Source organism: Oncorhynchus kisutch, linkage group LG8, assembly GCF_002021735.2.
Source record: "Oncorhynchus kisutch isolate 150728-3 linkage group LG8, Okis_V2, whole genome shotgun sequence".
Classification (NCBI taxonomy): Eukaryota; Metazoa; Chordata; class Actinopteri; order Salmoniformes; family Salmonidae; genus Oncorhynchus; species Oncorhynchus kisutch.
In genome coordinates, this window is record NC_034181.2 from 7,486,938 (window position 1) to 7,503,814 (window position 16,877).

The following is a 16,877-nucleotide window of genomic DNA, read 5'->3' on the forward strand; positions in this document are numbered from 1 at the left end:
GAGAAAGAGAGAGAGAGAGAGAGAAACACACAGAGAGAGAGAGAGAGAGAGAGAGAGGAAAAAAGAAAGGAAGAAACATATATTGAGATGGAGAGAAATTTCTTTCTCAGTATACTCACTTGGCCTGGTCCTTGTCGTGAGTGAAGCGGACCTGTCTGCTCTGTAGCTGTGCCCAGGAGAAGGTGTCGTCTCGGGACATCTCTATCTCCCTGCCCCCCTCTAGGACAACCATACGGCCTGTAGCAGGGGGCTGCAGCAGCTGGAAGACCAAGCTCTCTGGAGGGCTGGCAGGTCAACATTCAATCAAAATCATTTGATAAATATCACAAATCATAATTTTAGCAGAGAGAAGGGTGGGGTAAATTTAGTTCAGTCTCCTACCTGTCTTGATCCTGGGCAGAGAGTATGGTTGAGTCCAGGGGTTTAGTCCCTCCAATTGGTACCAGCAGAGAGCTACTGATATGTAGGGTTGGGGACTGGCTGTTAGCTGGATGGAGGGAGGAAATGAATAAGGAGAGGGAAGAGGTAGGGAGGGGGGAGGGAGGGGGAAAGAGCAAGAAATAGAGGGATGGTAGAAGAGGGAGGAAGAAAAGGAGAGAGGGAGATAAGAGTCCCAAGTGTCCTACGATAAGGTTACAATGAATGAATAAATGTTCTGTCACATTATTGGTGTCCCCCAGGGCTCTGTACTATGTCCTCTTTAATGTATCACTACTCATGTTCCCCAGGGCTCTGTACTAGGTCATCTTTAATGTCTCACTATTGGTGTTCCCCAGGGCTCTGTACTAGGTCCCCTTAACCTGTTGGTACTAGGGGGCAGTATTTTCATTTTTGGAAAAATAACGTTCCCAAATTAAACGGGATATTTTGTCAGGACAAGATGCTAGAATATGCATATAATTGACAGCTTAGGATAGAAAACACTCTAAAGTTTCCAAAACTATAAAAATATTGTCTGTGAGTATAACAGAACTGATCCAGAAAAATCCAATCCGGAAGTGACTCATCTTTTGAAAGCCCTGCGTTCCGATGCGTCCCTATTGAGCTGTGAATGCCCTATTAACCAGATTACGCTTTCTACGTATTCCCCAAGGTGTCTACAGCATTGTGACGTAGTTTTACGCATTTATGTTGAAGAATACCCATAGGCGGCTTCATTGCGCAAGTGCTCACCTGATGCTCCCAGAGAAATTCTCGCGTAAAATACAGAGGTAGCCATTATTCCAATCGCTTCTACTGAGAAACCAATTGTCCCGGTTGATATATTATCGAATAGATATTTGAAAAACACCTTGAGGATTGATTATAAACAACGTTTGCCATGTTTCTGTCGATATTATGGAGCTAATTTGGAATATTTTTCAGGGTTGTCGTGACCACAATTTCCGGACGATTTCTCAGCCAAAGGTGAAGAACAAACTAGAATTTCGACTAGACCAGAATACAGCAGTATGGTGAGTATGGCAACTTGTTATGAACTACAAATGATTATTCACTAAAGAAGTTATACATCCTAGACATCGAGTTATCAGCTGCAGCTGTAAACGTACGTGGCCTAGAAAAGGACAGACAATCTCTGAAGAACGACAGGGTACTTCAACGTATCTGCTCTACAACACTTCGACCAGAAAGATTCTTCAAAGGACAATGGCGATTTCTGCTGGGTAAACCAGTCTTCCATATTCGACCCATCTTTCGAAGCGCAGCGCAGAGTAAATATATATATTTTTCCTTTTCTGAATGGCCGGTTATTAGAATGCATAAGATTCTGTATTTATGGTAGCATACCGCCTCAAGGTCTGATAAAGATTCAGTCCCTTTGTCCCTCAGTCTTCCAGCTCTTTCATTCAAACCCAACCCCCTTCCTTTGTGTAACCAGCCGTCATATCGGGTTAACCCACTAGGGGCTTTTCATGACATGATTAGTAATCGATGTCTGATCTATCCTATGTATATATACATATATATGTAATTTTGTGTGATTATTTAGGTCTTCAGTAGATACATAATTAAGCCAATTTGTGTATTGATGATTCAATTTATAAGCTAGGGTTTGTGCAGATAACCAATAATTTACGATAATCCGAATGAGACCGATCGAGGTGACGATTAATAATTGATATATTGTTATAAAAGATTATCAGATTTTAAGACAGTGGATTCGGGAGATAACCACTCTATATAAATGAATGCTTCCGTGGTGCCCCAGGTTATTAGTGGTTTAATTGTTGCATGGTTTAATTCAATCACGTAATCAATTCAATGTTAGGTAATTGATTTGATAAAATAGCATGTCATGAAATTTAATCAGTCAGAGACACAACACTGGTATCCCCCAGGGCTTGGTACTAGGTCCTCTCCGGTTCTGTCTACTGGTGTCCCCCAGGGCATGGTACTAGGTCCTCTCCTGTTCTGTCTACTGGTGTCCCCCAGGGCTTGGTACTAGGTCCTCTCCTGTTCTGTCTACTGGTGTCCCCCAGGGCATGGCACTAGGTCCTCTCCTGTTTCCTCTACATGTATACACCAGAGCTTACCATGGCAAGTCCTGCTCTTCTTGTCACTATAGAAACCGTGTCCACAGTCTGGAGTACAGTATCCATCTCTTAGGTAAGTGTTTTGTCTGCACACGGTGCAGCGACCCATCCCCTCACACTCCACACAGTCAGCTGAGCATGCTGGGTAACAGGAAGAGAGGAAACAACACAATAAGTGTAGGACTTAACCAGAAGCTCAGTTATGATGATTGACTGCCTCAATAGGGTCTGTATGTAACTGGGCTGAAACTAGAAAAAAACTAACACTTTCAACAACAAAAAACGACTGAAAAACCCTGTTTGTTCTAAATGAAGAGTCTTATGTGTATCTTTCTACGTTTACATCATTATGACATCACGTTTTATGTATGTCTCTGCATAAGTTGTTTGAATAAACCTAAACAGAGCTGCATAGAGTGAATGATTACACGGTAAAAAATATGACGGAGTAAAATGTAAACTCTTAATTGAAGAAAATGTTACTCTGCCACAGAGTAACATTTGGTCCCAGTCTAAAAATAGTCAAACTCACTCTGGCAACAGAGTTATATATATATGTGGTATATATGCTCAATTTAGTGTTGATATTTAACTCTGAGTTACTGCGTTTCATTCTGTACGGTATTCATTGAAAATAACTATGTTATTTCTTTTTTTTTAACTCTCTATAGTGTCGTTCAGTATTCTTGAGTTAATTATTTTGAGTAATGTTTACCCTCACAACATAATCGCAAGAGTTAATTCAACTCTTGCGGAGTCAAACTCAACACTATTTGGGGGTTCATATGGTCCCATTTAAGGTTGCATGCAATATGACATCCAATCTCTATTGGTATCCATCTATGAGGGAGGATTGTTCAGCAATTTTACATCACCCACAACTTATAATCAGAATGCATGTCAGAGTAGGGAGGAGAGAACTATTGTTAAGACTACAGTATCATGTAAACAGGAACAGCCTTCTCCTCGGTAACGGTTGCAATACATCCAAGCATTTACAGATTAGATTAGTTGAGGGAAAATGGATATTCTATATCATTGTGTAGTAGTACATTTAAAAAATAGCCTATGTACCAGATTAAACACAGATACTAAAACAAACAATAACGAAACAATATACCTGCAACAGTGGACAATTAATGTCCCTCCCGTATATGTGGATACAGGGTTTTACGTCCCTGTCTCTGGTTACTCTTAATAGAGTTAAAGTGACTCAGTCACAATCCAAATCCAGTTAGTTTTTACTCTGTGATTTCAACTCTCTTTGATTTACTGTGTAGTCTTACGTGTACATAGCTTCAGAGAGGAGTCCAGGAAGAATGTCCTCCCACACTCCAACACACAGTGGCCCTGCAGGGTGGAATAAGGAGTCTGGCATCGCCCACACTGGCCTGGCCCGTGGCACACTTCACAGTGTTCATCACAACCTGGCGCACAGAGAGAAAGAGAGAGAGAGAGAGACCGAGAGAGGGGACATGGACATTGACAGAGAGAGAGGGGACAGAGACATTGACAGAGAGAGTGAGGGGACAGAGACATTGACAGAGAGAGTGAGGGGACAGAGACATTGACAGAGAGAGTGAGAGGACAGAGACATTGACAGAGAGAGCGAGGGGACAGAGACATTGACAGAGAGAGCGAGGGGACAGAGACATTGACAGAGAGAGCGAGGGGACAGAGACATTGACAGAGAGAGTGAGGGGACAGAGACATTGACAGAGAGCGAGGGGACAGAGACAGTGACAGAGAGCGAGGGGACAGAGACATTGACAGAGAGCGAGGGGACAGAGACATTGACAGAGAGCGAGGGGACAGAGACATTGACAGAGAGCGAGGGGACAGAGACATTGACAGAGAGCGAGGGGACAGAGACATTGACAGAGAGCGAGGGGACAGAGACATTGACAGAGAGAGCGAGGGGACAGAGACATTGACAGAGAGAGCGAGGGGACAGAGACATTGACAGAGAGAGCGAGGGGACAGAGACATTGACAGAGAGAGCGAGGGGACAGAGACATTGACAGAGAGAGCGAGGGGACAGAGACATGAGGGACAGAGACATTGACAGAGAGAGCGAGGGGACAGAGACATTGACAGAGAGAGCGAGGGGACAGAGACATTGACAGAGAGAGCGAGGGGACAGAGACATTGACAGAGAGAGCGAGGGGACAGAGACATTGACAGAGAGAGCGAGGGGACAGAGACATTGACAGAGAGAGCGAGGGGACAGAGACATTGACAGAGAGAGCGAGGGACAGAGACATTGACAGAGAGCGAGGGGACAGAGACATTGACAGAGAGAGTGAGGGGACAGAGACATTGACAGAGAGAGCGAGGGGACAGAGACATTGACAGAGAGAGCGAGGGGACAGAGACATTGACAGAGAGAGCGAGGGGACAGAGACATTGACAGAGAGAGTGAGGGGACAGAGACATTGATAGAGAGAGAAAAGGGACAGAGAAATTGAGAGAGAGCGAGAGATAGAGAAAGAGGGGACATTGACAGAATAAGAGAGGGGACAATGAGAAAGAACATAACACAGGTTAGAAGGTAAAACTGACTTAAAACAGACAACAACACTGAAAGATTTAATAAGTTAAACGATCATTCTATTCAGGCACTTACTGAGGCATCTCTCCCCTTTCTGGTAGGACCCTGGGGAGCAGCCCTGGGTGCAGAGTCCATCCTGAAGAACGTGTCCTTCCATGCACTGTAGACAGTCAGTACGCAGAGGACCCTCACATTCATTACAGCTCCAATCACACTCTGGAGGAGGGAGGGAGGGAGGCAGGGAGAGAGGGAGAGAGGGAGGGAGGGAGAGAGGAAGGGAGGGAGAGAGGAAGGGAGGGAGAGAGTAAGGGAGGGAGAGAGGAAGGGAGGGAGAGAGGAAGGGAGGGAGGGAGGGAGGCAGGGAGCGAGAGAGGGAGGGAGGCAGGGAGCGAGAGAGGGAGGGAGGGAGGGAAGGGTTAGGAAAGAAGAGAAAGGAGAGAAAGAGAGACATCGACAGAAACAGATTAACAGAAAGAGAGTGTCAGAATGAGCAAGAGAGAGACCGACTCAGTGAGCACAGCCTTGCTATTGAGAGAAGGCCACCGTAGGCAGACCTGGCTCTCAAGAGAAGACAGGCTATGTGCACACTGCCCACAATTTGAAAACAAATCCAATCTTGATAAACTCCCATATCTATTAGGTGAAATAACACAGTGTGTCACCACAGCAGAAAGATTGGTGAGCTGTTCCCACAAGAAAAGGGCAACCAGTGGAGCAGAAACACCATTGTAAAAACAACCTATTGTACATTTATCGGTTGAACTATTTGCACATTGTTACAGCACTGTATACATCCAATAACATTACATTTGAAATGTCTATATTCTTTAAAAATGTACTTTCTGATTGTTTATTTTCCTTGCTTATTTCCCTTTTTGTTTATTATCTATTTAACTTGCTTTGGAAATGTAAACATGTGTTCCCATGCCAATAAAGCCCTTTGAATTGAATTGAGAGAGACAGAGACAGAGACAGAGAGACAGACTAAAAGAGGAAGTGAAAACAGACTCCTGAGAAACATTCTTATTAAACTCCTGATGACTAAGTTCTGATGACTAAATCCTGATTACTAAGTCCTGATGACTAAGTCCTGATGACTACGTCCTGATGACTAAATCCTGATGACTAAATCCTGATGACTAAGTCCTGATGACTAAGTCCTGATGACTAAGTCCTGATGACTAAGTCCTGATGACTAAATCCTGATGACTAAATCCTGATGACTAAGTCATGATGACTAAGTTCGGATGACTAAATCCTGATGACTAAGTCCTGATGACTAAATCCTGATGACTAAGTTCGGATGACTAAATGCTGATGACTAAATGCTGATGACTAAGTCCTGATGACAAAGTCCTAATGACTAATCCCATCACAACACCATCACCTATTGAAGCCTGAGCAGTGGGGATGCATGTACACTGCCAGACGGTTCTGACAGCTGACACACTGTAACTCAGGAGTCTTCAACGAAAACAACACCTCTGCGAATCTCTCTCTCTCTCTCTCTCTCTCTCTCTCTCTCTCTCTCTTCACACACCTCCCTCATCATCCTATTACATCTCTCTCTCTTCACACACCTCCCTCATCATCCTATTACATCCCAGACTGACAGAGCAACATCAATAACAAAAATAACAATAACAACGACAACAACAACTGCCCCAGCTAACGCTGCACAGTCTCTCTACCTTGCCAGGTTTACCCAGGGTTCAGGGGATCTTCCAGGTAGCAAGGTTGGGTGTGTGTGTGTAACTAGCTCAGGGGATAAACAGTGTTGATTCTATTGACTGACTGGCTGCTGTGTTGAAACACCTGCTGAGATACTATCCAGCCACCGCTCACACACACACACGCACACACACACACACACACACACACACACACACACACACACACACACACACACACACACACACACACACACACACACACACACACACACACACACACACACACACACACACATGCACACACACACACATGCACGCGCACACTCACACACACACTCACTCATGCATGTGCACACACACATGCACGCAAACGCACACACACACACATGCACACACACCCTTAAGCACATATGCACACACAAAACACACACACCTCTTCACGGCTCCCTGAATGGTAGGAAATAAACTCCCTCCCTCTCTGTAGTACTTATCTAATTCTGTCAGCAGAGTGGGAAGTGCTTTTATACCTGAGGGGCGGAGCTGATTTTGCTTGACAAAAACCTGATTACGTTATTTCACCACAGATAAAGGAGCCGCTGAGGCCCGCTAGCAAACAGCAGTCATATCCTCCTAAAACACTGTTGTTGTTGTTGTTGCTGTTGTTGTTTATGTTGTTGCTGTTTTTGTTGTTTATGTTGTTGTTGTTTATGTTGGTGCTGTTGTTATTGTTGTTGTTGTTATTGTTGTTTATGCTGGTGTTGTTGTTGTTTATGTTGTTGTTGATTATGTTGGTGTTGTTGTTTATGTTGTTGTTGTTTATGTTGTTGCTGTTGTTGTTTATGTTGGTGTTGTTGTTTATGTTGTTGTTGTTTATGTTGGTGTTGTTGTTGTTGCTGTTGTTGTTGCTGTTGTTGTTGTCTGAATTTAGGTGAGGATTTCTGCATTGTGCCACTAACCCAGACATACTGTAGTCTACCTTGAGCTTTTTAATACCTTGATGATTAGAAATGATGGATTGAGAAGAAAAAAAATATGTATTTGAAGCATAACCCTCCTACCTCTGATGTTCAGCAGGTCTACTGTACCTCTACCTCTGATGTTCAGTAGGTCTACTGTACCTCTACATCTGATGTTCAGTAGGTCTACTGTACCTCTACCTCTGATGTTCAGTAGGTCTACTGTACCTCTACCTCTGATGTTCAGTAGGTCTACTGTACCTCTACCTCTGATGTTCAGTAGGTCTACTGTACCTCTACCTCTGAGGTAGTACTGATGGGCACAGCTGTCGTACTGTTCTGTCTCTATGGGCTGGGGTTAAGGTTAGGGTTACTGTCAGTTCTACTGTACCTCTGCAAGTGCGGATGGTGGTGTTGAAGTAGTACTGATGGGCACAGCTGTCGTACTGGCACTCCCCGAACATCAGAACCTTGCCCGGGTCACGGCACGACGTACACTCTCCTCCCGTCTCACAGGATAGACACTGGCTGCCACACGCTGAAAGACACCGTATATCATGCTGTTAAAGATGGAGATGAAGAGACAGGGACCATATGCAAAAACCCCAGCAGGAAACAGTGGCAATAAACAATGTTAGCCTGGTAAATGTAGACTACAGTTCTGTAAAACCTGTTAAAGATGGAGATGAAGAGAAAGGGACCATATGCAAAAACTCCAGCAGGACACAGTGGCAATAAACAATGTTAGCCTGGTAAATGTAGTCTACAGGTCTGTAAAACCTGTTAAAGATGGAGATGAAGAGACAGGGTCCATATGGAAAAACCCCAGCAGGACACAGTGGCAATAAACAATGTTAGCCTGGTAAATGTAGTCTACAGGTCTGTAAAACCTGGGTGGAGGCAGAAAGCACTTCTTTACCTCTGCAGCGTCTGTCTCCTTCGGCATAGTAACCCAGCGGGCAGGTGGGGGCACACAGCCCTGAGGTCAACAGAAAGTTGGGGGCAGGACAGGAAGTACAGGACAGAGGCCCCTCCCCACTGCAGCCCTCACAGGAAGCATGGCATCCTGGGAGAAATAAACAGGAATGTGACTGAATTAACAAGCAACAAATGAGCTTAAACATAAACTAAGCAAAGGACTGGAATTAAATGTAATGATTCAATGTATTGGCAGGAATAAAACCACGCAGAAAAACAAGAAGATGGGATGTAAGTGAAGCCTGTTTATTGTTGACGTTTCAGCTCTTTCTCAAGACAGGCCTCTATAAACCGTGTAGACAAATGTGTATCATTTTGGGATTTCTGAGAGTTTTACAGAACAATGAAATGCATAAACAGTATACACAGATAGAACCTAAAACCAGCCGTTTCCAAGTTAAATAGAACCTAACACCAGCCGTTTCTAGGTTAAATAGAACCTAACACCAGCATTTTCTAGGTTAAATAGAACCTAACACCAGCATTTTCTAGGTTAAATAGAACCTAACACCAGCCGTTTCCAAGTTAAATAGAACCTAACACCAGCCGTTTCCAAGTTAAATAGAAAATAACACCAGCCGTTTCCAAGTTAAATAGAACCTAACACCAGCCGTTTCCAAGTTAAATAGAACCTAACATCAGCCTTTTCTAGGTTAAATAGAACCTAAAACCAGCCGTTTCCAAGTTAAATAGAACCTAACACCAGCCTTTTCTAGGTTAAATAGAACCTAAAACCAGCCGTTTCCAAGTTAAATAGAACCTAACACCAGCCGTTTCCAAGTTAAATACAACCTAACACCAGCCGTTTCTAGGTTAAATAGAACCTAAAACCAGCCTTTTCTAGGTTAAATAGAACCTAACACCAGCCGTTTCTAGGTTAAATAGAACCTAACACCAGCCTTTTCCAAGTTAAATAGAACCTAACACCAGCCGTTTCCAAGTTAAATAGAACCTAACACCAGCCGTTTCCAAGTTAAATAGAACCTAACACCAGCCGTTTCCAAGTTAAATAGAACCTAACACCAGCCGTTTCCAAGTTAAATAGAACCTAACACCAGCCGTTTCCAAGTTAAATAGAACCTAACACCAGCCGTTTCCAAGTTAAATAGAACCTAACACCAGCCGTTTCCAAGTTAAATAGAACCTAACACCAGCCGTTTCCAAGTTAAATAGAACCTAACACCAGCCGTTTCCAAGTTAAATAGAACCTAACACCAGCCGTTTCCAAGTTAAATAGAACCTAACACCAGCCGTTTCCAAGTTAAATAGAACCTAACACCAGCCTTTTCTAGGTTAAATAGAACCTAACACCAGCCTTTTCTAGGTTAAATAGAACCTAACACCAGCCGTTTCCAAGTTAAATAGAACCTAACACCAGCCTTTTCCAAGTTAAATAGAACCTAACACCAGCCGTTTCCAAGTTAAATAGAACCTAACACCAGCCGTTTCCAAGTTAAATAGAACCTAACACCAGCCGTTTCCAAGTTAAATAGAACCTAACACCAGCCGTTTCCAAGTTAAATAGAAAATAACACCAGCCGTTTCCAAGTTAAATAGAACCTAACACCAGCCGTTTCCAAGTTAAATAGAACCTAACATCAGCCTTTTCTAGGTTAAATAGAACCTAAAACCAGCCGTTTCCAAGTTAAATAGAACCTAACACCAGCCTTTTCTAGGTTAAATAGAACCTAAAACCAGCCGTTTCCAAGTTAAATAGAACCTAACACCAGCCGTTTCCAAGTTAAATACAACCTAACACCAGCCGTTTCTAGGTTAAATAGAACCTAAAACCAGCCTTTTCTAGGTTAAATAGAACCTAACACCAGCCGTTTCTAGGTTAAATAGAACCTAACACCAGCCTTTTCCAAGTTAAATAGAACCTAACACCAGCCGTTTCCAAGTTAAATAGAACCTAACACCAGCCGTTTCCAAGTTAAATAGAACCTAACACCAGCCGTTTCCAAGTTAAATAGAACCTAACACCAGCCGTTTCCAAGTTAAATAGAACCTAACACCAGCCGTTTCCAAGTTAAATAGAACCTAACACCAGCCGTTTCCAAGTTAAATAGAACCTAACACCAGCCGTTTCCAAGTTAAATAGAACCTAACACCAGCCGTTTCCAAGTTAAATAGAACCTAACACCAGCCGTTTCCAAGTTAAATAGAACCTAACACCAGCCGTTTCCAAGTTAAATAGAACCTAACACCAGCCGTTTCCAAGTTAAATAGAACCTAACACCAGCCTTTTCTAGGTTAAATAGAACCTAACACCAGCCTTTTCTAGGTTAAATAGAACCTAACACCAGCCGTTTCCAAGTTAAATAGAACCTAACACCAGCCTTTTCCAAGTTAAATAGAACCTAACACCAGCCGTTTCCAAGTTAAATAGAACCTAACACCAGCCGTTTCCAAGTTAAATAGAACCTAACACCAGCCGTTTCCAAGTTAAATAGAACCTAACACCAGCCTTTTCTAGGTTAAATAGAACCTAAAACCAGCCGTTTCCAAGTTAAATAGAACCTAACACCAGCCTTTTCTAGGTTAAATAGAACCTAAAACCAGCCGTTTCCAAGTTAAATAGAACCTAACACCAGCCGTTTCCAAGTTAAATACAACCTAACACCAGCCGTTTCTAGGTTAAATAGAACCTAAAACCAGCCTTTTCTAGGTTAAATAGAACCTAACACCAGCCGTTTCTAGGTTAAATAGAACCTAACACCAGCCTTTTCCAAGTTAAATAGAACCTAACACCAGCCGTTTCCAAGTTAAATAGAACCTAACACCAGCCGTTTCCAAGTTAAATAGAACCTAACACCAGCCGTTTCCAAGTTAAATAGAACCTAACACCAGCCGTTTCCAAGTTAAATAGAACCTAACACCAGCCGTTTCCAAGTTAAATAGAACCTAACACCAGCCGTTTCCAAGTTAAATAGAACCTAACACCAGCCGTTTCCAAGTTAAATAGAACCTAACACCAGCCGTTTCCAAGTTAAATAGAACCTAACACCAGCCGTTTCCAAGTTAAATAGAACCTAACACCAGCCGTTTCCAAGTTAAATAGAACCTAACACCAGCCGTTTCCAAGTTAAATAGAACCTAACACCAGCCGTTTCCAAGTTAAATAGAACCTAACACCAGCCTTTCTAGTTAAATAGAACCTAACACCAGCCTTTTCTAGGTTAAATAGAACCTAACACCAGCCGTTTCCAAGTTAAATAGAACCTAACACCAGCCTTTCCAAGTTAAATAGAACCTAACACCAGCCTTTTCCAAGTTAAATAGAACCTAACACCAGCCTTTTCCAAGTTAAATAGAACCTAACACCAGCCGTTTCCAAGTTAAATAGAACCTAACACCAGCCTTTTCTAGGTTAAATAGAACCTAACACCAGCCTTTTCTAGGTTAAATAGAACCTAACACCAGCCGTTTCCAAGTTAAATAGAACCTAACACCAGCCTTTTCCAAGTTAAATAGAACCTAACACCAGCCTTTTCCAAGTTAAATAGAACCTAACACCAGCCTTTTCCAAGTTAAATAGAACATAACACCAGCGTTTTCTAGGTTAAATAGAACCTAACACCAGCCTTTTCTAGGTTAAATAGAACCTAACACCAGCCGTTTCCAAGTTAAATAGAACCTAACACCAGCCTTTTCCAAGTTAAATAGAACCTAACACCAGCCTTTTCTAGGTTAAATAGAACCTAACACCAGCCGTTTCTAGGTTAAATAGAACCTAAAACCAGCCTTTTCTAGGTTAAATAGAACCTAACACCAGCCTTTTCCAAGTTAAATAGAACCTAACACCAGCCTTTTCTAGGTTAAATAGAACCTAACACCAGCCTTTTCTAGGTTAAATAGAACCTAACATCAGCCTTTTCCAAGTTAAATAGAACCTAACACCAGCCTTTTCCAAGTTAAATAGAACCTAACACCAGCCTTTTCCAAGTTAAATACAACCTAACACCAGCCTTTTCTAGGTTAAATAGAACCTAACACCAGCCTTTTCTAGGTTAAATAGAACCTAACACCAGCCTTTTCTAGGTTAAATAGAACCTAACACCAGCCTTTTCTAGGTTAAATAGAACCTAACACCAGCCATTTCTAGGTTAAATAGAACCTAACACCAGCCTTTTCTAGGTTAAATAGAACCTAACACCAGCCTTTTCTAGGTTAAATAGAACCTAACACCAGCCTTTTCTAGGTTAAATAGAACCTAACACCAGCCTTTTCTAGGTTAAATAGAACCTAACACCAGCCTTTTCTAGGTTAAATAGAACCTAGCACCAGCCTTTTCTAGGTTAAATAGAACCTAACACCAGCCTTTTCCAAGTTAAATAGAACCTAACACCAGCCATTTCCAAGTGAAATAGAACCTAACACCAGCCGTTTCCAAGTTAAATAGAACCTAACACCAGCCTTTTCTAGGTTAAATAGAACCTAACACCAGCCTTTTCTAGGTTAAATATAAATAGAACCTAACACCAGCCGTTTCCAAGTTAAATAGAACCTAACACCAGCCTTTTCTAGGTTAAATAGAACCTAACACCAGCCTTTTCTAGGTTAAATAGAACCTAACACCAGCCTTTTCTAGGTTAAATAGAACCTAACACCAGCCTTTTCTAGGTTAAATAGAACCTAACACCAGCCTTTTCTAGGTTAAATAGAACCTAACACCAGCCTTTTCTAGGTTAAATAGAACCTAACACCAGCCTTTTCTAGGTTAAATACAACCTAACACCAGCCGTTTCCAAGTTAAATAGAACCTAACACCAGCCTTTTCTAGGTTAAATAAAAACCAATACATCATGAGCTGACAGGTGTGATTTGGGATTTCTATTGGAGAGGCAGTTTGTTCACATCTTCACACTAAACCATCTTTGTTAATATAATTGTTCTCGACTTCCTCTATCGTCTTTGGTGTTTCTGTCTGACAACACAGAGCATCTGTATTCTCCTCTGACAAGTCCTTCCCTTGTTAACACATGTTCCATGGTACATGAATATACCTTGTGGTGTAGCGACTGCTCTTCACCCAGAGACAAATCTCCTATTGACAGAATACTACTCCTCTTCTGAGGAGGAGGAGGAAAGATCGGACCGACGCGCAGCGTGGTAAGTGTTCATATTTTAATGAAATATACCGAGAACATTAAATACAAAAGAACAAGAGAAATAAATGAAAACCCGAAACAGTTCTGTATGGTAAAACACAGACACAGAAAACAACTACCCACAAATCATAGTTGGGAAACAGGCTGCCTAAGTATGGTTCTCAATCAGAGACAACGATCGACAGCTGCCTCTGATTGGGAACCATACCAGGCCAAACACATAGAAATAGAAAACATAGAACAAAAACATAGAATGCCCACCCCAACTCACGCCCTGACCACCGCCAACTCACACCCTGACCACCCCAACTCACGCCCTGACCACCCCAACTCACGCCCTGACCAGACTAAAATAGAGGCATAAAAAAGGAACTAAGGTCAGGACGTGACAAACAACCCATCTCTCGCTCTCATCCCATCTCTCTCTCTCTCTCATCCCATCTCTCTCTCTCTCTCTCTCTCTCTCTCTCTCATCCCATCTCTCTCTCCTCTCATCCCATCTCTCTCTCTCTCTCATCCCATCTCTCTCTCTCTCATCCCATCTCTCTCTCTCTCTCTCATCCCATCTCTCTCTCTCTCTCTCTCTCTCCTCTCTCTCTCTCATCCCCATCTCTCTTCTCTCTCTCTCATCCCATCTCTCTCATCCCATCTCTCTTTCTCTCTCTCTCTCATCCCATCTCTCTCTCTCAATCCCATCTCTCTCTCTCTCTCTCATCCATCTCTCTCTCTCTCTCTCTCTCTTCAATCCCATCTCTCTCTCTCATGTCCCATCTCTCTCTCTCTCCTCTCACTCTCTCTCATCCCATCTCTCTCTCTCATCCCATCTCTCCGCTCACCCTCTCTCTCTCCCAACTCCCTCCCTCTTCCCCCTCCTTTCCTCCCAACTCCCTCCCCCTCTCTCTTTCTCTCCCTTTCCCTCTCAATCCCTCTGGCCTAGGTGTGTAGTGATTACAAACATTCATTATATGTGTGTGTGTCTGTTCGCATGCTTGCGTGTATAACTTACTCTTGCAGGCCCCGTGCCAGGGGTAGTGGCCGAGAGGACAGTGGGTGGCACAGTGTTCTCCTAGCAACAGGGTCCTGACGCCTTACACCACAGACACACAACTGCCCACGCCCTGTTGGTAGGTCCGCTGCCAGCGCAGGCAATCACTGTTGCATTCGGGGAACAGAGAGGGCAAAGGTCACACCACAGCAGCTTACAAAAGGAGTCCCGCAAGGTTAGGGCTGTTTACATTGTATATTCATGATATTGGATTGATGATACCGATTAGTGTTAAAAACACGACACAGACTTCAGACCTGAGTCTAGCTAGGACTACACCACCTTACTCCTGAGTCTAGCTAGGACTATACCACCTTACTCCTGAGTCTAGCTAGGACTATACCACCTTACTCCTGAGTCTAGCTAGGACTATACCACCTTACTCCTGAGTCTAGCTAGGACTACACCACCTTACTCCTGAGTCTAGCTAGGACTACACCACCTTACTCCTGAGTCTAGCTAGGACTATACCACCTTACTCCTGAGTCTAGCTAGGACTACCACCACCTTACTCCTGAGTCTAGCTAGGACTACACCACCTTACTCCTGAGTCTAGCTAGGACTACACCACCTTACTCCTGAGTCTAGCTAGGACTACAACCACCTTACTCCTGAGTCTAGCTAGGACTATACCACCTTACTCCTGAGTCTAGCTAGGACTACACCACCTTCTACAGCACAATAGGGCTTTATCATACCTTCATACTCCTATCACCACTATCATCACTATCAACCCATATCACCCATATCACCACTATCACCCATATCACCCCTATCACCCATATCACCCATATCACCACTACCACCCCTATCAACACTATCACCCATATCACCCATATCACCACTACCACCCCTATCACCCATATCACCCATATCACCACTATCACCCCCATCACCACTATATCCACTAGCACCCATATCACCACTATCACCCATATCACCCATATCACCACTATCACCCCCATAACCACGATCTCCACTATCACCCCCATCACCACTATATCCACTAGCACCCATATCACCACTATCACCCATATCACCCCTATCACCACTATCACCCACATCACCACTATCACCACTATCACCCATATCACCCCTATCACCCATATCACCACTATCACCCCCCCACCACCCCCATCACCCATATCACCCAATCACCACTATCACCCATATCACCACTATCATCCATATCACTCCCATCACCACTATTACCCATATCACCCATATCACCATCACCCCTGTCACCCCAATCACCCATATCACCCTAATCACCCCCAATCACCACTATCACTCATATCACCACTATCACCACTATCACCCCCATCAACAATATCAACATATCACCCCTATCACCACTATCACCCCTATCACCACTATCACCCCTATCAGCACTATCACCCATATCACCACTATTACCCATATCACCCATATCCCTCATATCACCCCCTACCACCACCATCAACCATGTCACCCCCAATCACCCATATCACCCTAATCACCCCAATCACCACTATCACTCATATCACCACTATCACCCCTATCACTCATATCACTACTATCATTCATGTCACCCCTACCACCACTATCACTCATATCACCACTATCACCCCTACCACCACTATCTCCACTATCACCCCTGTCACCACGGGCACCACTATCACCTCTATCATGGTAACCCAAAGACATAGATGATAAAGAATACCTCTTTATCTAATGATGTGACTGGCTAGCTGGCTGGCTGACTGGCTAGCTGGCTAACTGGCTGGCTGACTGACTGCTGACTTGGTGTCTGGGGAAAAATAAACTTTGAGCCAGTCTGAAGCTATCGATCTTATCGAGATGGAGTAGAACCAAGAGAGAGGGTAGCAGAGAGAGAAGACAGAGAGTACCAGAGGAGAGAAAGATAGAAGAGGGGGGGGATAGACGAGATCGAGATAGAGAGACGTGAGAGGCTGGAGAAGAGAGGGGAGAGAGAGAATATAGAAAGAAGATAGAGGGTTGAAGGACGAGAGAGAGACAGAGAGAGAGA

At 43.5% G+C, this 16,877-nt stretch overlaps 1 protein-coding gene across 1 annotated transcript in view; it reads right to left on the minus strand.

Moving 5' to 3' along the window:
* Positions 1-16,877, minus strand: part of LOC109884593 (extracellular matrix protein FRAS1) — a gene marked incomplete in the record, with an annotated part of 348,159 nt that overhangs the window by 104,271 nt on the left and 227,011 nt on the right. Inside the window, 9 exon segments of the mRNA XM_031829488.1 lie at positions 120-284; positions 382-487; positions 2,535-2,675; positions 3,821-3,961; positions 5,161-5,301; positions 8,106-8,252; positions 8,634-8,780; positions 14,810-14,887; positions 14,890-14,955. Of these exon segments, the coding sequence (XP_031685348.1) occupies positions 120-284; positions 382-487; positions 2,535-2,675; positions 3,821-3,961; positions 5,161-5,301; positions 8,106-8,252; positions 8,634-8,780; positions 14,810-14,887; positions 14,890-14,955 (1,132 nt within the window).